Genomic DNA, 25538 nt, shown 5'->3' on the forward strand with positions numbered 1-25538 from the left:
GGAAGTTGTTGACACTGCACGACCCTTTTTATTTGAATTTTATTTTTTTATTTGTTTAAACTTGTGGCTAGCCATGGTGTCTGCTAGCCAGAAGTTGAGCTGCTTTCTGCTGGTTTATGGACAAGACGTGTAGCTAGAGCATGAGGCGGTTACACTTCTTGACCCTTACCTTAAACTCGCATTCTTTAGAATTTGCAAACCTAATTGGTAGAAGTTGTGCATTTTTTTTCTCTTTAACTTAGTTCTCGTGTCCCTCAGGTCACCCCCTGCGTGGAATGAAGAACTGCTTCTGAGTTGTGGTTTCATGTTGTGCAAGGGTGTGGTCGGTTCCTTGGACTTGGTGTCGATCCACTTGGCTTCCAAACAGCGCGTCTTCTCCTTCCTGTCCCTGGCCTGGGGCTTCGTGGCCGACGTGGACATCGAGAGTGAGAAGTACCGCCACGTCGGCGCAATCCGCTTCCTGATGGGCACCCTGGTGCGCCTGGCCACTCTCCGAGTGTATCAGGGGAGGTTGGCGTACCTGCCCGTGAAGGAGAAGTCGGACCTTCCTTCGACGCCTCAGCTCCCCTCGATGTGCTCCTCCCTCCCCTGCCAGCTCATCCCAAACTCTTCCCCGACACACAACCTGCATCGCCATTGCAACAACGCAAACTCCAACCAAAACACCATCAGCAACTCCTCCATTAATGCTGGAAGAGTCAAAACTCCCTGTGATGGCAAAACCCGAGCGCCCCTGGACTGTTTGCTACCTGGACTAGACCAACCGGTCCCAGAGAGCTGGACCTCTGTCAAGGCGGAGGACTTCGTCTTGGTGCTGGCAATTTACCAGTCTCACCTGGCCGAGGACTTGTGGGCAGTCCCCGGTGCCATGGCGGACGACGGAATCATCCACCTCTTTTACGTGACTGCCGGAATCTCCCGCCCCGCCCTCCTGCGCCTCTTCCTGGCCATGGAGAAAGGAGCGCATTTAGCATGCGGCTGCCCACACCTGGTCTACGAGAAGGTGCAGGCGCTGCGGCTGGAGCCCATCTCTCGGGAGGGTGTGATCACAGTGGATGGAGAGACGGTAGAATACGGGCCGGTTCAGGCTCAAATCCACCCCGGACTGGCCAGACTCATATATGGATGAAGGCAGATTATGTTAATCCTCCGTCTGGAGAGCTTTCAAGTTTGGCCTTTTCACTCAGTGTTGATCTCTTTATGCTGTGTTTTCATATGGGCCAAAGACATTTAATCAGCCTCTGAGAATTCCTCTATTTTTCTACTGAAAGAAGTTGTCCTCTTTTTTTAAACCCCCCATACCCGTCCCTGCTCCCACCTTTTGGATTCAGGGTCTAAACCATGGATTATTGTCCTTCACTGCTGGCTGGTCCCAGCGTAACTGCTTGAGAGACTGTGTACACCATAGTGAGATCCTCATACGTTTGTGCAAATTTACTATAATGTCTATAATGCGCGACCGTACATGAGGAGCTTTGGCACATTGTTGCCATGTCAGACGGGTGCATTGTGCACTCTGCTGTCAGACCTCATCAGCGCCGCACACATGAAGACAAGCACACTTTACCATCCGCGAAGATTCTCCGGGGAATAACTGAAGCCTCCGACAGAGCAGGAAGACATCCATAGGAATAATTTGACTCATCTTGGTGTATCTTATGGAAAGAAACTTGGACAAAAGTAGACCTAAACATACAGTGAGCGTCACATTGTCTTTACTCTGACCTCGCTCTTCTGCCGTCTTCATTAGACTGGAGGGACTGAACCAGCGTTTCCCAACCTTTTTTGAGCCTAGCCACATATTTTACATGAGAAAAACCTCCCAGCACCCCATCAAATAAAAATGGCACCAAAGTGGGTATGCAGGTATGTGTAAATTTATGTACTGTACCTTATGCCATCTATTTGGAACAGTACAGGAAGTCCTCGATTTACGAACGAGTTCCGTTCCTACGCTAGCGATGTAACACGAATTTGCGCGTAAGTCGGATTTCACCGTTAAAGTCAAAATTTACGGCGAAATACTTCTGTTACGGCTATTGTCCCACGTGATTGTGACAGCAAGCTCAGTGTGTGTGGGCGTGTGTGTCGATGTGTGAGTGAGACGGGACTGCGAAGGAGGAAGGAGTATGCGTCGGTGCGAGTGTGTACAGTAGCAACTGTAGTGACGTCGACTGGGGAAGAGTAGCGATTAGTGTGAGGACCCGTTGACGTTGAATGTGCAGAGGAGCTAATAAAGCCTTTAAAGCAGCAAATCGGTGCTTCGTGCCTTTATTGTTGCCGCCACCCACCTCAGCTGTGCAACGAGAGAAGGGAGTTAACCCCTGCGTCTCCCGACCACGGTCAGATGGCCATAGCAGGAAAGGTTAACACTTTGTATAAAGAAACTAAAATACATTAAAATAAAAAAATAAGATGCTTTGCTTACCATTACTGCTGAGAGTGTGAAGCAATATGCACTAGCTAAGCAGAAACACTATGGTGCTGGGACAAAATGGCCGACGAGGCACGGGCGTCGTGAAGTCGAAATGTTGTAGGTCGAGTGCGTCGTAACTCGAGGACTTCCTGTATTTTATTTTATTCTAACTGTCACTATACATCGCTGGAATAGATAGATAAACAAAGACACATTATTGTAAAAAAAATAATTTCGGACCATTTGAGTGAAATTGTGCACAGTGGGCGACTGGTTAGCTCATGTGCCTCACAGTTCTGAGGACCCGGGTTCTAATCCAGCCTCACCTGTGTGGAGTTTGCATGTTCTCCGCGTGCCTGCGTGGGTTTTCTCCAGGTATGCCGGTTTCCTCCGACATCTCCAAAACATGCATGGAAGGTTAATTGAAGACTCTAAATTGCCCGTAGGTGTGAATGTGAGTGCGAATGGTTGTTTGTTCATACTGTATGTGCCCTCCGATTGGTTGACGACCAGTTCAGTGTGTACCCCGCCTCTTGCGCAAAAATAACTGGGATAGGCTCCAGCATGCCTGCGACCCTAGTGAGGATAAGCGGTACAGAAAATGAATGAATGAAATAATGAATTAAGTGAAATTGGATAATATACTGCAGCACATCTGATGATCTCTCATGGCACACTAATGTGGCGCAGCACAGTGGTTGGGACTCACTTGACTAAACACAAAAACTCCAATCACCCACTCTCCCATCACTTCATAGGCTCAGATGAACACACACACACAGACACACACAGACACACACACACACACACACACACACACATACAGACATACATACACAAAAATGTACACAGAATGGACAAAAGTACAGTATTGGCATACGGGCAGTGGTTCAGTCAAGCATTTGGGACCCACATGAAGAAAAACATCACTTTCCTATTTCCAGGGGCCCTTTAAATTGTCATCACTTTTGCCCCTCCTTACAGCACCTCTGTATTTGGGGCCATTACTCTCCTGCAGGAAATACAAATTTAAGATTTTTTCTTAATCTTTTCCCCTTTTACCTGCTATATTAGCTTCCGCTCTTCTGGGATGCTATCTTGAAGAAAATATGGTTAGTGATGTTGAAGAGAAGGCCTGGCCCGCAATTTTGTTTATAGGTCATTTGATGGAATTGCAGTCAGGGCTTTCCATACAAAAGAGCCTCTGTCAAACAGTTACCATAAAGTTGTAAGCACAGAATTGTCCAAAATGTGTTGATAAAATGAATAATTAATGTTTTTGGATTAGGCAACATGGTGAACGACAGGTTAGCACATCTGGCTCACAGTTCTGAAGACCCAGGTTCAAATCCGGCCTTGCCTGTGTGGAGTTTGCATGTTCTCCCCATGCCTGCGTGGGTTTTCTCCGGGTACTCCGGTTTCCTCCCACATCCCAAAAATATGCGTGGTAGGTTGATTGAAAGACTCTAAATTGCCCGTAGGTGTGAATTTGAGTTCGAATGGCTGTTTGTTTCCATGTGCCCTGCGATTGGCTAGCGACCAGTTCAGGGTGTACCCCACCTCTCGCCAAAAGATAGCTGCGATAGGCTCCAGCACGCCCGCGACCCTCGTGAGGATAAGCGGTACAGAAAGTGGATGGATGGGTGTTTAGATTAAATAATCCGTTGATTAAGAGGTGTGTGTCAATGCTTTTGTCTCTATAATGTGGTCTCTTGTATGGTAAACTGCCACACATATTATATCGTCTGCTCTTAAATTTTTATATTGTACTTGCCCTCCTTATCTTGTTCAATAAGTAATCACCTAATGTGTCCTTACTAGTCAGCTTTTCATCTGCAAAAAAAGACTTTTTTTTTTCTTTGAAAAGTAACCTTTGGGGCAATGGAGCAGCACAGGGTTTCACGTAGGGTCTGCTGTGTTCCATTTAGAGAGGCATGCAATCAGTATGGGCTGGAGGGAGATGAGCACTGTGGTGTTTTGGCCGCAGTTGTTTAGCCTTGGGGCGTAGGAGACCGTAAATGTTAACATAATCATCATTGCACTCATCTACACACACACACATGCACGAATCATGTGTATGAATGGGCCGCTGACCACTCTACGCACAGGTATTCGGCAGCTGAATATCATCATGCAGCGATACGTCTTGGCTGACCTTTTAGCCAAATTGTTGCATGATGGGTTTTTGGTCTAAGTGAGAGTTTTTATGGTGGATGTTTTTTTTTGTTTGGTTGTTTTTTTTTGCTAAATGTGAGGTTTTTTTGGCATGTGTGAGGGTTTTTTGGGTGCATATAACTTGTTTTAATGTTTATTTAAATCTTTTTAAATATTATTTTTGGCCTATACAGCACCTCATATTAATCCAGTGAAATAATTGCACACCTTTTTGTTTCCTGGCGCTTTCACTTGAAATGTACATGTATATTGCAGCATAGCTGAAGTAGACTTCACCTAAAGGCATCGTCACTGCAGTGTCCTTTTCTTCTTTTTTTAATTATTATTATTATTTTTATATTTTATTTTTAAAAAGGTAAAGGGTATGTATGGATGACAAGCTATGCAAATGCACTGTCATGGTTACACACGTGAGGACCGAGGGTTCCCCCTACTGGATGATTTACAGTAACTTGTGCTCTCTGAGCGTTTTGAATAATATAATACACTCCCCTCACACTGCCACGACATTCACGTCTTTTTACTTAAATCATGAGAGGATTTAGCACAGTTGTATTAGAATTTGATCCCCAAAAAAGCCAACAAGAATTTTATTGTATTGTAATTTACTGCCAGATATATTTACAAGAGCCTAGAAGCATGGAAAATATAAACTAATACTCTTGGTAGGATGTCGTTGCACTACTTGTGGTACTCTATGATAAATTATTCCACTCGCTGCTGTAATGTAGCATCAGTCTGAACACAATTAGAATGACTAGGGTCTTTGTCATGACTTTTTATACATAATTTAGGAGACGTCTAACTGAGTTATGTGCAGAAATTAGGTCAAAACTTACTGGTGCAGTGAGGGTTGTTGCTAGATTTTAAGGCTATAAAAAATATAATGTATATCTTTTGTGACTATATGATGCTGTAAAATGAACACAATGCTGGACTTGAGATCTCATCTGTGAGAAACCTAGTTATAAGCCTGAAATTATATCATTTACAAATGCAGTAGGAAAGTAATTAATAAAAAAAAAATGTGTTGGTAAATGAATATTAAATGCAGTAAATCTGTATGCTGTTGTTCATTAATGTTTTATGTTGGTTAAAACAATAAATTTTGTAAGACCTGGAAATGTTTGTATTGAATGTGATGCTTTCTTACATTTTTACAAAGTCAATTTGACGGAAAGGAAAGGAAATACAGTTGGGGAAAAAAATTACAGATACATTTTTATTCATTTTTTTTTTTAGCACTCACCACAGAAGTATAATGAATACACAAAATAATTCATTCACAAACAGTGGTTTGTATGTGTATATATTGGTCTGCCCTTTACATTGTTTGTACATAACCTTTTACGTTATTGGAATTTTTAGATTTGTTTTAGACTAACCAAATTGGATTTAAGTCGTATAGTATACTGTAGTGTAATAAATGTTACTATTATCATCAAGTATATACTTTCATTTATTATTATTATTATTATTATTATTATAATTATTCTCATCAGAATCAGAATCATCTTTATTTCCCAAGTATGTCAAAAACACACAAGTAAGTAATTTGTCCCCGGTAGTTGGAGCGGCTCTAGTACGACAACAGACAACCATTTAACAGAAAATACTTTTGGGACATAAAAACATAAATAATAATAGTCACCGTCGTTGTTGTTTTAATTTTATTTTATTAAAAAAAAATTTTTTTGGGGGGGGGGTCCAATGTGTGACTTGTGGCTAGTGACAATATTAATGCACAATTTAAGGTTATTCTATATAAACACTAAAATTCATTTACATATGATTTACTAATATATTTTTTAAATTGTCCTATGCTGCTTATCCCGTGGCGGCACGGTGGGCGACTGGTTAGAGCGTCAGCCTCATAGTTCTGAGGACTCGGGTTCAATCCCCGGCCCCGCCTGTGTGGAGTTTGCATGTTCTCCCCTTACCTGCGTGGGTTTTCTCCGGTTTCCTCCCACATCCAAAAAACATGCATTAATTGGAGACTCTAAATTGCTCGTAGGCATGACTGTGAGTGCGAATGGTTGTTTGTTTCTATGTGCCCTGCGATTGGCTGGCAACCAGTTCAGGGTGTACCCCGTCTTCTGCCCGATGATAGCTGGGATAGGCTCCAGCACGCCCGCGACCCTAGTGAGGAGAAGCGGCTCAGAAAATGGATGGATGGATGGATGGAGATTTTTTGGATGGACGCTTACCCCGCCAAAACTCCTCCAATTATAACCAAAAGCAATATTTTAGAGTAGTTGTGGTCCTCCACAGGTAGAGGGCGCTAGTTGTCCGCTCGTGTGGAGAGACTGTTATGTACCCTAACGTCCTCTAGGTGGAGACAAATACTTGAAATAATCGTAATGTTTTTTTGTGTGCGTGTGTGTGCGTGAGTTTTAAGTGTCATTATTTTAATAGTCTATAACGTACTTTTTCTAACCCCAGCTAAATGTATTAAGTATTCACTTGAGGACAAGACTGCTTTAGTTTAACCAGATTCAGCTGACATATAACAATGCGAATAGCTAAAGGCCATTTTTGTCAAATCTTCTGGGCTATTCCAACTAACAATATTGGAGACAAAGGAAGGTGGAGACGAGGAGCCAACGAAGAAACCAGGTAAGAGGAAACGCCCAAAATTAGTAAACCTGCCACATGAGGAGAACTTTCTTGTTGACAAAGAGTTAAGGTGGAATATTAAACAAGACTTCAGCAACAACATGTACAAACATAATACAACAAATCTGAGCCCATGAAATAGTATAACTGTAGCCACCACATTGGAATCTGGATACAGAAGTCTGTACTAGTATACATACGTATTTGACTACTCTTGAATGGGGAAATGCATGTGCATAAACACCAATCCACAGCCATGCATTGCTCCACCTTGTTGCTTGATAAACTGTATAATGCAATATAATACCATGAAATGCTTGGCAATTAGTTAAGTTTGCTGTTTCGTTTTGTTTTTAAACACGACAAGCACTCTAGCAATAGGCTCTTTATTATTTTGTTTAAGGCTTCACTCAGAAACAAGCAGAATACAGTGTTGCAGTGCAATGTTCACTGATTAGCTGTGAGAGGAATGTATGAAATTGCACCCAGCAGGTTATTTGCTTTCAAGAATGCTGGATGTCATTAGAAATAACAATTTTTTTTTTATTATTACTATTAAGAATAGGGAAATAATTCTACAAGGTTTCCAAATGAGTAGTTAAAAATTGTACTGATAAATATCCTCAACAGATCATCACCTTGTGGGGAATAAACAAAACAAAGACATCGCCTGAGACTTAAAGGAAAACTAATCCCCCATACGTTGTATGTGCCAGCACTAGTGAAAACACAGTACTCTGATTATTATTACATTCGTAGAATAAGAATTAAACGCGAGTGTGAATGTTTGCCGATATGTCCCCTGCGAATGGATGGTGACCAGTCCAGGGTACCCAGCGTCAAGAGGGATAGGCGCCACCCTATCTAATTAGCTAATTAGCGCGACAAGCACTCTAGCAAATGGAGTGTTCCTTGCGGCATTGGTTTACTTCAATGTCATTCTAATTTTGAAACAGCATTTATGAAAGAAACAACCTGAAGTAAATTAATTTATTCCATGCTGAATCATAAAAACAATGAACTGATAAAATTGATCCATCCATTTTCTGAGCCGCTTCTACTCACTAGGGTCGCGGGCGTGCTGGAGCCTATCCCAGCTGTCATCGGGCAGGAGGCGGGGTACACCCTGAACTGGTTGCCAGCCAATAGCAGGGCACATACAAACAAACAACCATTCACACTCACAGTCATGCCTATGGGTAATTTAGAGTCTCCAATTAATGCATCTTTTTGGGATTTGGGAGGAAACCGGAGTGCCCGGAGAAAACCCACGCAGGTACGGAGAGAACATGCAAACTCCACACAGGCGGGGCCGGGGATTGAACCCGGGTCCTCAGAACTGTGAGGCTGACGCTCTAACCAGTCGGCTACCGTGCCACCAAAATTGATAAAACTAAATTAAACTAAAATAAAGTAAAACTACTTACAGCCTTTGAAGATGAGAGAACGAGAAAGAGAGGTAGATAGATTGGATGGATGCATGGATGCACGAGGTGCTCTGGGAGGTCAGTACTGTGACGTCTCCTGTCATCCTTAAGGCCAGGATAACGTTCCTGAATCCCATACAGTTATAGTAGTGGCAATTTTTGAAGTGGAGCATGATTAAAAGGGATGTCTGCTCATATTTTATTTAGAGTCCCCAAGCAGTTGTTAAAATATGTCCAGGTGGATTCTTCCAGAAGCTTCATGCCACACCTGTTTTTCTGTGGCATCTCCCTGTACACCAGCTACAGTATGTCACTTAAAGAAATGCATGAGGATGGAAGTGAGACACATACCTGACTAAACTAATTAATTTATTGGCTGTGTGGAACGAACCCATACTCCCCCCTGAATCTTAATTATTTGGCATATCAAGGCATATACACAATGGAAGTGGTCGCTGTTAAGGCTGCAAATACTGGGAGCACATTTGTCGCTGTTAAGGCTGCAAATACTGGAAGCACATTTTTTTCCCATTTTAATTTCTTGCAGGAGTGTAATGACCATATACTTTTCTCCATATGAGTTGTAGTACACCGTGTCTCTGAAGTCTAGTATACTTCAATTAAGAGGTTGTGTGAATGTGTCTCCAACAGCTACCTTATTGTCATGGGAAATGTTATCTTTGCAGACATCAGCAGTTAGTGTATCTGACCATGCATACAAACCCTTTTTCACTGTCTCTGACATTCCACAGTACTCTGTGAATTTGTTTGACCTGTATGAGAGGTCAGCGAGGGACTGCATGACTAGCATCTAAGTGTGATACTGAATTAAGATTCATCATGTTGAGAAGCAAACAGGTTGACTGTAACCAGTTTTAACTGCTGGAGACTTCATTAGGTACCCCTGCACCATCCAAAGCAATGTTTCCCAACCTCTTTCGAGCCAAGGCACCTGAGAATGCTGCTTCCTTTTGTTTGGTTCGCATTCTGTAAACAGCCAGTAAACCTGCACCTGACGACCTGAGTGGTCTAAAGGTCTCATAGGTCTTGAATATATTTGGCTCCATGACCAGTTTTGCGGTGCAATTGGAAGATATTTAAATCTATTCTTTGACTCACAAGTAGCCAGTGTAAAGATTTTAGGATCAGTGTGGTATGGTCCAGTTTCCTGGTACCTGTAAGAACTTGAGCAGCAGCACTCTAAGCACCACCAGCCATATGTTAGGGGAAGGACATGGTCTTTATCAGCCTGAGCGACCATCCCTGTGGACTCACACATGATGATGAGGAGGAGTATGTCCTTGTGGCAAAGTAATGGCACCAAAATGGTCTGTCCGAAACGTGACAGCTTCCTCTTGTATGCACCACCCGCTGTGAAATGAACACATCTGAACTGACCCGTGTGTTTACTGTATATGATCAGGAAATTGATTGAAAATCAAATCACCGACAGGACTGAGTGAACATGCGCACACTCATTAAAGTGTGACTTATTAGACATTAATAGATGTCATGAGTAAACTCGTTCGTTCGTTTGCACACACACCAGCCACCTAATCCATATCATGTATAAGAGAATGCGTGTGTATCCAGTGATAAAGTGTTTGTTTTTCTTTATGTCTGTGTGTGTGGTTGTTGTATCATCACCCCTAAGGATGCGGATATGCCTGGAATGAAGCACTTGGAGGGCCCAGTTGAATGGATGAATTTACAATAAGACCTAAGGCGTGTGTTTCTTGTCTTTATCTTGGTGTGGCACAAACCTTGACATCCCACCTTTATTGTGTGGAATCTGCTTTGGTAGGGGTTTCTTTTTCCTCTCTTATGTGTGTGTGTGTGTGTGTGTGTTTGTGCCTGATGGAGAAGCCAAGTCTCTCATCGCCATATAAATGGCTTCAGGGAGACGAGATGGTGCCATCCAAATGTGTATTTGAATGTGTACCGCGTCGTATTCTGGGAAGTGCCCACAATCATACAGCCCATTCAATCATAAAAAAATAAAATAAAAAAAATAATAAAAATAAAAAAAAAACATCCTCATGAAGCCTATGTTTGTGTGTGTCTGTGTTGCACTTAAGATAGAGCTATTAAGATATTTTGCACGATTAGAGGTTCCCACTGTTGTCCTCCCCACTTACGGTACAGGTTTGACACAACTTTTTATCTGTCTGGAAATCGCTCCAACGACAGATGGCTTTTCTTGTTCTTTTCTTTTCAGGTTGTCTCTCAACATCAGTTCCAACAAATACCACACACACATACCGATCCCCACCCTCTAGCACAGACACGAATGTGGTGCTTGCAGATAACATAAGCTGTAGACAGTCCGTGTCAATTTTGCATCTGTTACTGAAATCCAATAATGGCCTTTTTTTTGGGGGGGGGAGTAAATTTCTGTAAAATACACTCACAGCCACTTCATTAGGTACACTTCCTGTGTTATGTAGTGAGATCTTATACACGAGAGGTTGTACATTCTTGCCTGGAGAGGATAATGGCCAGTTTTGATGGATACTGTCAAAGGGATATCAATTTAACAGTATGTTTATGGTGTTATTAAGGGTGTAGTCTGCAGTAGTAGGGGACTGCATTGCATCATGCAGTCTTCTGTCCTTTTTATATTGGATGTACCTTTATTTAGGTACACCAACGGGTCAAATTATTACAACATTCAGAATGAGTATTGTTCCTGGAAAAATGGGGAAAAAGTCCAATTAAACTCAAAGAAAATGTGCATGTTTTTCCACAATTTAATACATTTCTCAGATATCTTGATAAAACGTCTGTCATTCTTCGGTCAAAGTACACACTTAACCGCTGCTAACCCCGCACCCTGTTTAACGGCGTCAATGGGCATTAATTACTATGATGATCAGTGGAGCAGCTAGGGTTTTGTGACTAGGTAAGTGGCTACTTGTTCTGAAGCGGCCCAGACTGAAGAGAAAAGACACTGAATTACACTTGTCAATTGGTACGCAGATTTGTTTGTGTGGTGCATGCAACAGACACATCACCAAACACAAATACTTCCCACCCCCACCTTCACCCAGCATTCAAATATGGTCCAGTTATCAGAAACTAACACTGATCACGCTGTTAGCTAATGCTAATCTCTCACTGCCAGCTGAGAATTGGTGTGGGGAAAGTACTGTACAAACTAAATTAGCCGAATTGTGTTGGCAAAATTCAGAACGGTTCACTTACAGACACCTTTTCGGGAATGGGCAGATAACAATAGATTTACTTGGTTGTTTCATTTCAGTGTACAAGCAATTAAAATGAAAAAATTCCATAATATGTCCCCTTTAACAGTGACTGGTATTCAAACAGTTCTTGAGGAACCCTGCTACGTGCTAGTCGGAACTCATCTTGGGTGAAAAACCCTAGATCAAATGTTTGTTTCGAAATCATAAGAGAAGATGTAATTCTGTTCTATTTTTATATCTACTGTGACAAGTTATTTTTAGCCTGAGTTGTCAATACAATTAATCATGTTGCTGCTGTGAATTATACATTCACAAGACATTGCAGAAAAGACCAGACTCCAACATGTGAACGTTTTTTTTCTTTTAATGATTGATGACAAAGGGCTTATTGTCATGTCTTATTGCCTGTGCTTGCGTCTCTCAGCCTCTGATGTCAAGTCAGTGTCTTTCGTCTCCTATCCATCCTTTTAGATAAGGGTTTCTCTTCCTCCCATATTCTTATCTATTGATTTGTGCATCTCAATGACTGCCTTCTCGAATTCATGCCTCCTCATGCGGCCTTACTCATTTTGACTCTGTATTAGGAACCCAGACAAGTACTTCTGTCGTGTTTAATCTTGCATCTATGTAACATTGCATTTTTCTCTGTTAGCTAGCTGTATTATCAAGCGTTGGTGAGGAACTGAGCCATAGTGTTCTCACAGAGACAAATCTGACTATGATTGTGTCTGTGCATGCTTACTTACCCCTATATTTTGCAACAAAAACACAAATCTTTCAATTTTATCTTCCTCTGGGTTCCAAAACATGCAAATCCAGGCTTGCATAAATGAGATCCCAGACATACCAGTTTAAGTTAGAGTGATCATTTGAGAGGGCAAAGAGACAGCTTTGCTGTCTCAAAGGAAAGAGGAACCTTTTATGCAACTTGCACGACAATTTTCTTTTTTGCTTGTTGAAAATCCATCCATCCATCCATTTTCTGAGCCGCTTATCCTCACAAGGGTCACAGGAGTGCTGGAGCCTATCCCTGTCATTGGGCAGGAGGCGGGGTACACCCTGAACTGGTTGCCAGCCAATCGCAGGGCACATACAAACAAACAACCATTCGCACTCACAGTCATGCCTATGGGTAATTTAGAGTCTCCAACTAATGCATGTTTTTGGGATTTGGGAGGAAACCGGAGTGCCCGGAGAAAACCCACGCAGGTACGGAGAGAACATGCAAACTCCACACAGGCGGGGCCGGGGATTGAACCCGGGTCCTCAGAACTGTGAGGCTGACGCTCTAACCAGTCGGCTACCGTGCCGCCAAAATTGATAAAACTAAATTAAACTAAAATAAAGTAAAACTACTTACAGCCTTTGAAGATAAGAGAGAACGAGAAAGAGATGTAGATAGATTGGATGGATGCATGGATGGATGAATGTGAGTGCGGATGGTTGTTTGTTTGTATGTGCCCTGCGATTGGCTGGCAACCAGTTCAGGGTGTACTCCGCCTCCTGCCCGATGATAGCTGGGATAGGCTCCAGCACGCCCGCGACCCTAGTGAGAAGAAGCGGCTCAGAAAATGGATGGATGGATGGATAAATAAGAAGGTGTCTGAGACTCTTGGTACATCCTGCCCCCCAGTTGCACCACCTGTAATGTTTTCCTGAGGGGAAAAAAACTGGAGCGTCTATTTGAGGTGCGGAAATGTTTCAGTCATTAAATGGCAGCCATTTCATCAATATCTTCAATGGGTTTATTTGTCCTGCAAACAAAGTCTGTGCAGATCACCACTTTCAAACTTGAGAGTGCCAACTTGCATGCTGTTGCTTGTATCGGTAGTCTTCTCACTAACAAGTATGCCATCTGTACATAAACTTACCATCATTTCTCATGTTCAATGCAAATTTTTTTCCCCCCCAAAATTGTCAAAAGTCAATAGTGCGCATTACACATAGGTATAGGAGAAAATTAAAGACTTTCACATTTTATAAATGTATGCCACCATCTAGAGGTTTTGAAAAAGCTGTACACTTTCATTCCACTATGCCACCGCCCCCTCGAGGTTATGAAAAAGTTGTACACTTTCATTCTAGTATGCCACCTAGAGGTTATGAAAAAGGTATAGCCTACACTTTCATTCCAATATGACAGGGGTACAAATGACTGCATATATGTGCAATTGTGCTCATCAGTTTACATACCCAGGCAGAATTTTATAAAAAAAAATTTTTAAATACGACTAATGACTGAACAACAACAATAAATACGACTAATGACTGAACAACAACCATAATTAAGTTATTTATGGTTATGTTTTGTTTAATGATAATGCTTTTCTGAAATGCTTGGCAGTTTAATTTGAATCCTATTAAAATAAAATTAAATGTGTTTCGCCTGGTCCTTCATGTTTTCTTAAAAGAATTGTACACATCTTACAAATTCTGCCTGGGTAATCAAACATATGAGCACAATTGTGTGTTTTTTTTCATTTACTAAATAAAAGTAGGGCTGTGAATTTCAACATAAGAGCAAGTAAATAAAAATAAATATGATGTGTTCAAATAAAGTGCTTAATTTCAGAATAATTATTTGAAAAAACTAACAAAATACAGATAATACTTAATGTTTTGATCATACGGGTTGAAGCAAAATTAATGCATTGTAAAAATGCATTATACATTGGTAGAGGGGTTTTGCAGAATTTTTAGCTCAACTTTGGGGGTGCGCATTATTCATGGATGCGCATTATACACGAGAAACTACGGTATATCTCTCTGCCAAGAAAACTTTTATTATAAATAGGATTTTGTACAAAGAAAGAAAACAATCCATAACATGATTTCTTAAGTCACTTAATGTACATCATGTAATAACAATATTAGAGTAACAGAACATTCAGTGAAACAGAATATCATATACCTTTAACATACTTTAAATGTAAAGTGAACAATCAGTGTCAACTGGAAAATAGCCCTGTTGTCAATCTAACATATAGTACAATGTTCCTGCACCTGTACCTTTAATGATGTTAGTTTAAAAAAAACCATACACAAACAGAGATCAGTTTACAGTTGAGAGTATGTGAGTCCTGGGATGCATGGAAAAAAATGAGTCCCAGCTCTGGAACGATACAGAATACAGATACAGTAATCCTCTGCTGCATCGCGGTTCTTGCTTCATCGTCTTGCTATATTGCAGATCTTTATTACAGCTGTTATTCTTTAATCTTCAATCTTTTATACTGTTTGTACAATATTTTCTGTTATCCATTGTTCTTGCTCTCTCAATATATTTTATGTTTAGGCCTGCCACAATAGCAAATTTTTTTTAGAACAATATATTTTCCACAAAACCTTCAAGATAAACGATAGTCACGTTGATGTTTTTGCATGCCACTGATATAATATTAGTATATTGTAATAAAGAATTGTACACATCTTACAAATTCTGCCATGGGAATCAAACATATGACCACAACTGTTCTCTCATTTACTAAATAAAACTAGGGCAGCATTTCACAAAAAAAGCAAGTAAATCAAAAGAGAGAGTTATGTAATGCGCAAAATGCAAATTTCAACCCTGTGATGCGAGACCGCTTAATTCAAGCCTTACACACATATGTAAGTAAGGACGCACATCAAACGAGATCCCTGCATACATACACAGACACACATATATATATACATATATATATATATATATACATATATATATATATATATATATATACACACACACATATATATATATATATATATATATATATATATACACACACACATATATATATATATATATATATATATATATATATACATATATATATATATATATATATATATATATATATATACATATATATATATATATATATATATATATATATATATATATATATATATATATATATATAAACAACTTTTATATCGGTAATATTGGTTGATTCTGTAATTCTGTTTGAAAATAAATTAGTAACAGCTACTAATGTAACAATTATTCTGTCAGCATAATGGCATTTAATAAGATACCTGAATAAGATAACAAACCAAGCAAATTACTGGTTTTGATACAGTACTGTAGCTGTTGGCACATTATTTTAGTTTTTGAGCCAGTCGTGTCCCCATTCAGACAGCGGGAAGCTAAGTAGCTAGCTTTGTGAGCAAAACACTCTCAAAATTCCCATTCCTTTTGTGGTATGGTGTGGATGTTTAAAATCGACTAACTGGGAATAATGAACATCTGTACTTGCTGAGTGTATTTCTGTGCAAAAATACAAAAACTAATTCCGCATAGCAATTCTTTATGAAGCACCTGGTAAATTCCAATTCTATACTGTATGTAACAACATGTTTACATTGCATCATAATTCTCCCTGACAGAGGGTAAGATTGAAAACATGAGGGTCCAATGACTGACAGGGGCCCTAGAAAGTAGCATTTTTGATTTGCCGATGTGATGTATAGGGGCCCAAAGTGAGAGTGACAGGGCAGCCCCAAATCCTTGACGACACTCCTATTCCCATAACATTATGACCTGGATTTTTTAAATAATAATAATAATAAAGAAACTAAGCCACTCATTCACATCTTTTTTTTGCAACAGATCCATTTAAATACATGTACTAATAAATGATACACACAAAAAATGCTGTCATTTACTTTAATTTAACTTGTGCTTTGTTGTAGTGGTTACATCAAGGTAAGTATGGTTTGTCTATCACTGCTCAGCAGGGAGATAAATGGCATCAGATAAAAACACTGACAAAATAACAGAACAAGAGGCTGGGCACAAGTTGGCGGAACAATTTACAACCCCAATTCCAATGAAGTTGGGACGTTGTGTTAAACATAAATAAAAACAGAATACAATGATTTGCAAATCATGTTCAACCTATATTTAATTGAATACACTACAAAGACAAGATATTTAATGTTCAAATTCATAAACTTTGTTTTTAGCAAATAATCATTAACTTCGAATTTTATGGCTGCAACACGTTCCAAAAAAGCTGGGACAGGGTCATGTTTACCACTGTGTTACCACCTTTTCTTTTAACAACATTCAATAAACGTTTGGGAACAAAGGACACTAATTGTTGAAGCTTTGTAGGTGGAATTCTTTCCCATTCTTACTTGATGTACAGCTCCAGCTGTTCAACAGTCCGGGGTCTCCGTTGTTGTATTTTACACTTCATAATGCGCCACACATTTTCAATGGGAGACAGGTCTGGAGTGCAGGCAGGCTTAGTACCCGCACTCTTTTACTACGAAGCCACGCTGTTGTAACACGTGCAGAATGTGGTTTGGCATTGTCTTGCTAAAATAAGCAGGGGTGTCCATGAAAAAGATGTTGCTTGGATGACAGCATATGTTTCTCCAAAACCTCTATGTAACTTTCAGCATTAATGGTGCCTTTACAGATGTGTAAGTTAACACAGCCCCATACCATCACAGATGCTGGCTTTTGAACTTTGCATCCATAACAGTCCGGATGGTTCTTTTCCTCTTTGGCCCGGAGGACACGACGTCCACAATTTCCAAAAACAATTTGAAATGTGGACTCGTTGGAACACTTTGCATCAATCCATCTTAGATGAGCTCGGGCCCAGAGAAGGCGGCGGCGTTTCTAGGTGTTGTTGATAAATGGCTTTTGCTTTGCGTAGTAGAGTTTTAAGTTGCACTTACGGATGTAGCACCAAACTGTATTTACTGACATTGGTTTTCTGAAGTGTTCCTGAGCCCATGTGGTGATATCCTTTACACATTGATGTCTGCTTTTGATGCAGTGCCACCTGAGACATCGAATGTCATGGGCATTCGATGTTGGTTTTCGGCCTTGCCGCTTACATGCAGTGATTTCTCCAGATTCTCTGAACCTTTTGATGATATAATGGACCGTAGATGATGAAATCCCTAAATTCTTTGCAATTGTACGTTGAGGAACATTGTCCTTAAACTGTTCGAATATTTTCTCACGCACTTGTTCACAAAGAGGTGAACCTCACCCCATCTTTGCTTGTGAATGACTGAGCAATTCAGGGAAGCTCCTTTTATACCCAATCATGGAACCCACCTGTTCCCAATTAGCCTGGTCACCTGTGGGATGTTCCTAACAGGTGTTTGATGAGTATTCCTCAACTTTCTCAGTCTTTTTTGCCACCTGTCCCAGCTTTTTTGGAACGTGTTGCAGCCATAAAATTCTAAGTTAATGATTATTTTCTAAAACAATAAAGTTTATCAGTTTGAACATTAAATATCTTGTCTTTGTAGTGTATTCAATTAAATATAGGTTGTACACAATTTGCAAATCATTGTAATCTGTTTTTATTTATGTTTAACACAACGTCCCAACTTCATTGGAATTGAGTTGTATTAAAACAATTATAGGATATAACATTTTGTCTGTGAGATCAGGTATCAACATGAACATTCCACCACCCTGGCCCCAGGTCTCATTACATGTACATGTTACAATATACTCGTACATTTAAGTTAAACCAGCACTTTTTAATTAAGGTCATGGTTCAGGTTAAACTTCACACTGTACTTTGTAATTATGTGCCCTTGCCACAAAGCTGTGGGTAAAAAATTGACCAAAATGTTTAAAAAAATAGAAGAATATGGGTATCATTGAACTATCGATATGAACCTTGGTCCACTACATCTTGCTAATTAGTGCATCAATTTCTACCCTAAGCTTATCTATAGCATGCTCTTTGTTTTCTGAAACGTAGTATGCGCGTGGTGGGGCAACAACATCAGCAATAGCATGAGCAGCTAACAAAATGAAGCGATGTGTTATTGACGTGAGTGAATCCCAATGCGCACAAATCTTAACTGAATTAATTAGTGTAATGGAGTACTTTTACAGTAGTTGTGTCATTTGCAAATGTGTTTGTGATACAGCAATAAGAGAGTGAAAATTAGTTAAAGCATGCCAAGGCAGAAGCAGGTCTGGAAACGAAACAATAAGTCACTGACTAGTTCTGACTAGTTCTGGAGCAACTGAAAATGACTCTTAAGGTTGCCGCACACCAAGCGACGTGGCTGAACCTGACTGTCGCACAGTGTGAGGGGTTCAGCAACTACTTTCATGAGTGGCGGATCAATCGGCCCCTGGTAATGCCAGGATTCAAAATTTAAATAGCCGGTGCACAGCGTCGCAACGTCAAAGATTACAGCCAATCAAAACACTTTCACTCACACCAAAAACATATTTCTGGGTTTTAAAGTTCAGAGGACAAAGATTTTCATGTTTTTCTTGATAACTCTAGAACCCCTTTACAAATCACATCTTCCATTTTGAAGTGATTATATGGTAAATATACAGCAGTTAAATTGTTGAATATGATGCAGAATGTGCCTTCTGCTTTTTGTCTCCCACGCCTTCCGGTCTTCGTCTCTTTCCGGTGCTGTGACGTCACACAAGCCAAACATCCTGTTCATTTGGTGTTGTGTGCTATTGTTCCATGCTGTTGTTCCCGTCCTTGTATATATGTTGTCATATGATTTAACGATATCACGATGGTTTATTGTGTGGAATTTGGTTGTACAAATGGTTCAGGCAGCGGCAAGAGATTTTTTTTTTTTTTTGGCTTTCCAAGTGAAGAAGGAATACGTGACGAGTGGATAGTGAAAGTTACTCGACGGGAAGAAAAGTGGTCAGCTATGGGTGCCTAGCAAGCATTCCAAACTCTGTGCCGATCACTTCGAACCGGTGTGTTTTGCGAAAGCATTGGATACACAGGTGTAGTTAGGTAGATACTGAAACCAGCTGTGGTGTCAACTATTGTTCCCACGGCCATCGGGACCTCCACCGCCAGCAAGAAAACTAAATCTCGTAGCCACCACAATGCAGCAGTGAAGTGGCGCAGACAAGAGTTGAGCATTTCCTTGCATATACCAAATGACTCTATTATGGTTACTATGCACTGGGGAGTAGGAAAAAAAGACCCACACGGTACTTTTCAGTACTGCCGTCTGTACTTTTGCCTATATAACAAGCCAACAGACACACGGCAAAGAATTTGTGTGCGGCGTGTTATAACGCTGCTCAAGCGAGAGGCACACAATATATAGGAATACTGCATCCTATGTAAAAGTTTGTGCCGTGTCACTGAAACATATATGAATATATAATACGTATAGTCATGCTAAAAAATATTGGCACCCCTGGGGTGACATTATTTCATGCCATGAGTGTATAAAAAGACATTTTTTTGACATACGGTCACATCGAGCCAGTGGCCACTCTCTTTCTGTTGTACAGCTGCTACTTGGCTGCTCGTCGTCATCACTGTCTGATTGGCTCAAACATGTACGTTTTGACGATGCCAAGTTAAGTTGGGTGCTCCTGTACGTCGAAATCCTCCTCATCCACATATTCCAACACGTTGCTTACGTATAGTGTGCAGTGCGTTGTTTATCAATTGCAACGTCACTTCTGGTAGCCCTTGGGGTGGATAGAGTAACCACACCCCGGTGTCTTGAGCTTCCGGTATGTTCGGGGAGGACTCAATATGCGTCATAAAACCCAATTTTTAGCTAAACTATGGTAGAAAACTTGCTGGAGGTTACGTGCATGTATTGCATAATGTATAAACAATGCAAATATGAATTTTAACTGACCCCATAAAATCTTTGTCATCTGACCTTCTGACAGAGAACGGCTGCTGCGCCGCCCCCCAAGCCATATAAAGTATATAAAGTATCAAATATTGTGTTTTACAACAATACTTACTATTTGTATAACTTATAATTTCCTGTGGATGTAATGGCAAAGCTTGTCGCCAAAATGTACCCAAGCTGTATGTACCGTGCTGGATTGAAGTGATGGGAGCGGGCCTTTTTTAAAATAGCCACACTCTCGCTTTTATACACACCCATTTCTTCTTTCTTGAGAAACCCACTTCTTCCTTAACTATAAATCTATCTTTTTATGGTTTAATAAAGGTGGTAAAGTACAGTATATTGTATGTACAGCATCAAAAGCCAATACAGTCTCGCTGTTCAGGGTCTCCATCTATCCAATCACTCAATGTGCGAGGGTGAGTTGCCAACTGCCATTTTTTTCTGCAATGGCCCGTTCCAATCGGGTTCGACCACATCACACAGTGTGCGGCGGGCCTTAGGTGTGTTGTCATCTTGCTGAACTGTCTGGCTTAACCAGTCAGACAGTGTGAGGAAAAGCATGTCAAGTGACAGTCCATGTGGAAGTTCATCTAATTATTAAATGTGTCAGTTAGTCTTCCCTTGTGGTCAAATAATGGTAAAGCTGTATTCAAATGTGTCCTATGTTAGTTTTTCCAATAAAAATAAAAATGAAAACATTGTTATTCCGCAGAAAGCAAGTTGGCAGTGGTTCCCAGTATCCTCCCACATACCTATACTTGGACAATTGAATTACACATAGTTGTGATTGTGAGTATGAATGTTGTCTATAAGTGCCTTGCTACCTTTCTAAGGTGTATCTCGGTGCTCGTTCAAATTCTGCTGAGATAGGCTCCAGTTACCTGTGGTCCTAATGACAAGCAGTAGAGAAGATGAATGAATGGGTGGATGTCACTCTGCAGTTATGGGAGCATTTATAGTTGTCCAACTTGCCATAGGTGACATAGAATTGAACTTAGTTGTTCCTGCTCAGTACCTGTGCTGAGATGTCGTTCTGGGAATGAGGATGAGGTTCAGTTGAGAATGGAGGAAAGTTGTAGCTTCAGAGGAAGATGTTGGTGCTGCAACTGTCCAGCTCTTGGCATGACGTTCTCTCGCTGAGAATCCTGGTAAATGTTTTCTTTTTCTACAGCTTCTTATAAAGGCGGTTGTCCCAAAGATTCTTTGCAAAAAGATGATTAACAGTCAAAAACCTGTGAAGTGCTGCTAAGCTGCTTTCTTTTCTGTTTTGGTCACTGAGGCTGAGACGGGATGGGAGGGTGTTGATGTGACATTAAGCTGCAGCAAAAAGGAGAGGAGATGTAAAACCAGAAATGTAGTGCCAACCAACCAAAGATCATTGTTGCAAATTAAGGAGAAAATTATTTTTCAAGTCTAATGTCTGAATTAGGTCAAAATGTTGCAGCACCTCACTGTCTTGAACAGACTATTTGTCAACACAGAATTAAAAAGATGTGGAATGTCAACAAATGGAACGGTATCAGTCTTTAAAACATTCATTATTATTGTATCAAGGTGTGATTGTATGCGTCATTAAACATCACTTTTACACATTCGTCTCCTTGATGATAACGTGTCATGTCTCAAGTTAGTGGTGCAATGCTGGTGCATACTGCACAGGCAATACACAAACTGCATGAGGTAATTCTGTTCAAAGTGAATGGCATTTCCATGTAAGTCAGTGACAGTAAAGAAACAGCAGCTACAATGTAAAAACAACAACAACAAAATGGACACCTACACAATCTAATAAAGGCATGCAGGCATCTTTCGATATGGACCCAGACCTACAGTATTATCAGATCATTTTTAGGAAACTCTTGGAATGGACAGAATTACAAAGCATGCCATTATGTTGTTGCAGAATTTTAACTAATAAGTGTATTCTTGTTGTTGTAGTTTATAGTGGTGTTGAACTACTATTACTCTCATTGTATGTTCATACCTTCTGACCACCAACCTCTCTGGCTGACCCATCTCTGTTCTTCCCATTGCTGGATCCTGCTTCCCTCTGAGTTTGTGACTTTCTCATGAGAGCTTGAAATTGGGTCTCGTTTTCTTTCTCAAGGGTCTTCAGTGAGGCTGGTGTCTTTGATTCCTCACCATTTCGCCCCTCCTTCCCTTTCAAATCTCGGTTTAATGTGTTTTTGATGCCACTGTCTTTCGTTTTCACATCCTCCTTATCCCCTGTTTTCACTTTCTTCTCAAGACCCTGCGTTTCCTTGCTCGAGGTATGCTTGTTTTTGTCTTTGTCGAACAAAGCAACATATGCACTATAGTCTTTTAATAAAGGTTTGGTGGCACCCGCATTAGGGTTTCTTTTTTGTGTATCTTCAGGATCACGATAACCAGCTGTACTGTGACGACAGTATAATGCTCCTTCAAACACATGCTCATTGTTTGGCGAGCCGCTGCATTCAAAATACTCCTCTGATGCTGAGGAGCGACTGGAGTCATCTCTCGAGCGATGCCCGTCACTCATGTCTGACGTCGGGGTTCGAAAGTCTGGAGTGAGTACAGGTGAGTCTGGGGTAGGTGTACGTGCAAGGAAACCATCAGAAGTGCGTCTGACAGAAGTAGTTAAAAGCAATTCTCTCTCTGCTGATTGAAAGGCTTTCTCTGGTGTTTGAGAGTGCGCTTGTTCTTTTGGCGATTTTGGATTTTCTTTGGCGACTCTTCTGGTGTTGTTCTTTGTTGAATTTTGGGTATTACCACAAAGTTGTTTTGATGTGACATCCATGTCACCGGTGGAAGGCTCTTTCATCGCAGCCTGAATTCGCTCCCACATAGTCAATGGGGAGCTTTGACTGTAAGATATTCTTTGTGGTTTGTTTTCTTTTACATGGTACGTTTTCTTCTCAGATTCAGTTTTATTTAGGATTTTTGTAGATTTAGGATCAGTGAGCTTTCTTGATATAGCCTTGCTTTCAGTCTCTACTGTGGCGACAAGGTTTTCCTGTGGCTTTGAACTTCCGTCACAGACTAATGGCCTCACAGTTTTTACTTCATCTGAAATATTTACATTGTCTCTATTCGGTGCTAAAGTGGCCAAGGATGACTGGATTATTTCTTTGTCCCCAGAGACCTCTGGGGTTCTTCCCTTGCCATCCTGTAGTCCAACTGTTTTTATATTCTGACTTTCTGTAGAGGTTTCTCTTTGTTTATGTTGTTGACTGTTCTGGATGGAGTCACTCTTTCTGTCATCTCTATGCACTTCAATTTTTCTATTGCTATTTTCACGCATTTTAGGGATAGTCTGTTGCTTGTTTTCTCCAATGGGCTTGTGAATGGCTACTTTCTCTCTGGTCAGACTGTTCAACCTCTTAAGAGTGCTAATATTTGGTGTGCCTAGGCCATTGCTGGTGTTACTATCTTTGTTAGCTGGATGGATAGTGTGGGGTTCCAGGATTTTAGTATTTGAGCTTGAAGATGAAGAAGAGGAGGGGTGGGATGTGTCAAGTGTGTGACTATCAGGGGAACTGTGAGAGGTGTTATATGACTGTGCATCTTTAGCCTGCATGAGTTGTGATGTTGTTTTAGTTCCTGTATGTTCTTTTCCTGAGTTTGAGTCAGTGGGGCTTGGCAGGTAAGTGTCTTGTGTAGTAGCAGATGAACAAGTCCCAATTTTTGGTACTACTCTATTCCTTTGTTCAGAGGGGTGCTCTATTTTACTGGGAGCTTTTTTGTGTTCAATGTTGCTGGACAGGGGAGGTGTGTGTTTCATTGCTTGACCTTCATCTTGACTGGTTAATGCAACTGAGTGTATCCTCTGCTCAGTGTTACGTACATTAGTAGCATCATTGACAGGTCTAGTTGCAGCTGAGTGTAGCTCAACTTTTGTACTGGTGGATTCCATATGCTGCAACCTGTCATATATTGACTCTTTAGCTTTGATCCAATCTTGTGATGGTGGAGGATTTATCTTCTCAATTTTAGAAGTGGTCTCTCTGGGTTTAGCAACCTCTGGAATGAGTTCCGTGGACATGGTCAAAGGATTTCTAAACCGAATGGCTTGACTTGTTTCAAACCTCTCGGAGCGTTGCAAATGCATTTGAGTGGGTTTGCTCGCATCCCTGATGTTTATAAAGCCAATTACATCACTTGGGGGGTCAGGCTCTGGCCAGGTGGGCAAGTAAGGAATCAAGTATGCCTTCTCTAGATTGATAAGTCCAGGATGGATAGAATCCTCTTCTTGTACAGGTTCTTTACTTCCTCTTCCTCGCCTTCTCTTCTTAGTATCTGGGACTTCTGGTGTCTGAGACTCTTTGGGGCTCTCTTGGTCAGCAGACGGTGTAGCACTTTCTCCAATAAGTAAGGCATACTTAGGGTTGTACAATTTCCTTGCTATAGTGGTGGAAGGAAGGGCTACAGGGGGCAGTTGTGGGAGAGGCTCACGCTCAGGCTCAGGCTCTGTGGTGACTTGCTGGAGATCAACAAATCTTGAGCTCACGTAAAGGTGGCGAAAGAGATCATCAAAGACCTCCACTGCCTGGCCTGTAACCACGGTGACAATATTTTTGTCCAGTCGTGAGGACATCCAGGTGAAACTATAGATCATTCAGAAAACACAAAAATATATATTACAAAAAACAGCTGACAACTGATAATAAAAACTGAAACCTAGACAGTGAAGTGCTGACAATTAGGTGTATGGGTGTTAAAAATTGCCAGACAAGTAGTGAACCCGCTAAGATGTGAAGGATTACCCTACTTATTAAAACCATTAGTTTAACATGGTGTCACTCTCTAGTTACTTTGTAATAATAGAGAAAATGTTTTTCTATAAAATATGATGCATTTGCAGCATGTCTGTCAAGTATGTAGACAAGGGACAGTTAAAATGTATTAACACAGCACATTAATTATTGATGTCTCACTCTCAATCATACACATCAAGTACGCTGGCTGACCTGAATGACCCGGATACAGCTTTGTCTCCATCGATCAACATGAATCTGTGTCCCAGTCGACCTTTCACTTTGGTGCAGGAACGAGTGTAGAACTCTGTTCCCTCTGTGCAGCGTACCCGAAGGTTCT

At 40.8% G+C, this 25538-nt stretch overlaps 2 protein-coding genes across 4 annotated transcripts in view; one reads left to right on the plus strand and one right to left on the minus strand.

Annotated features, from left to right (window-relative positions):
* The window catches only part of LOC133466624 (sphingosine kinase 1-like), a 28506-nt gene extending 22791 nt beyond the window's left edge, over nt 1-5715 (plus strand). Inside the window, exon 5 of the mRNA XM_061750550.1 lies at nt 259-5715. Within this exon, the coding sequence (XP_061606534.1) occupies nt 259-1129 (871 nt within the window). The 3' untranslated portion in view covers nt 1130-5715. The remainder of the gene's footprint in view (nt 1-258) is intronic.
* The window catches only part of LOC133466621 (protein FAM83G-like), a 50497-nt gene that overhangs the window by 3034 nt on the left and 21925 nt on the right, over nt 1-25538 (minus strand). Inside the window, exons 3-5 of one of the 3 annotated variants that reach the window (XM_061750541.1) lie at nt 25412-25536; nt 22447-25048; nt 16478-21779 (exon numbers count right to left, since the gene is read on the minus strand). The exons of 1 other annotated variant lie outside the window; for it this stretch is intronic. In XM_061750541.1, the coding sequence (XP_061606525.1) occupies nt 21708-21779; nt 22447-25048; nt 25412-25536 (2799 nt within the window). In that variant the 3' untranslated portion in view covers nt 16478-21707. Of the gene's footprint in view, nt 1-16477; nt 21780-22446; nt 25049-25411; nt 25537-25538 lie in introns of those variants that run through there. One more of the 3 variants, XM_061750542.1, reaches the window with a different exon arrangement.

The sequence above is a fragment of the Phyllopteryx taeniolatus genome, chromosome 16 (genome assembly GCF_024500385.1).
Source record: "Phyllopteryx taeniolatus isolate TA_2022b chromosome 16, UOR_Ptae_1.2, whole genome shotgun sequence".
Lineage (NCBI taxonomy): Eukaryota > Metazoa > Chordata > Actinopteri > Syngnathiformes > Syngnathidae > Phyllopteryx > Phyllopteryx taeniolatus.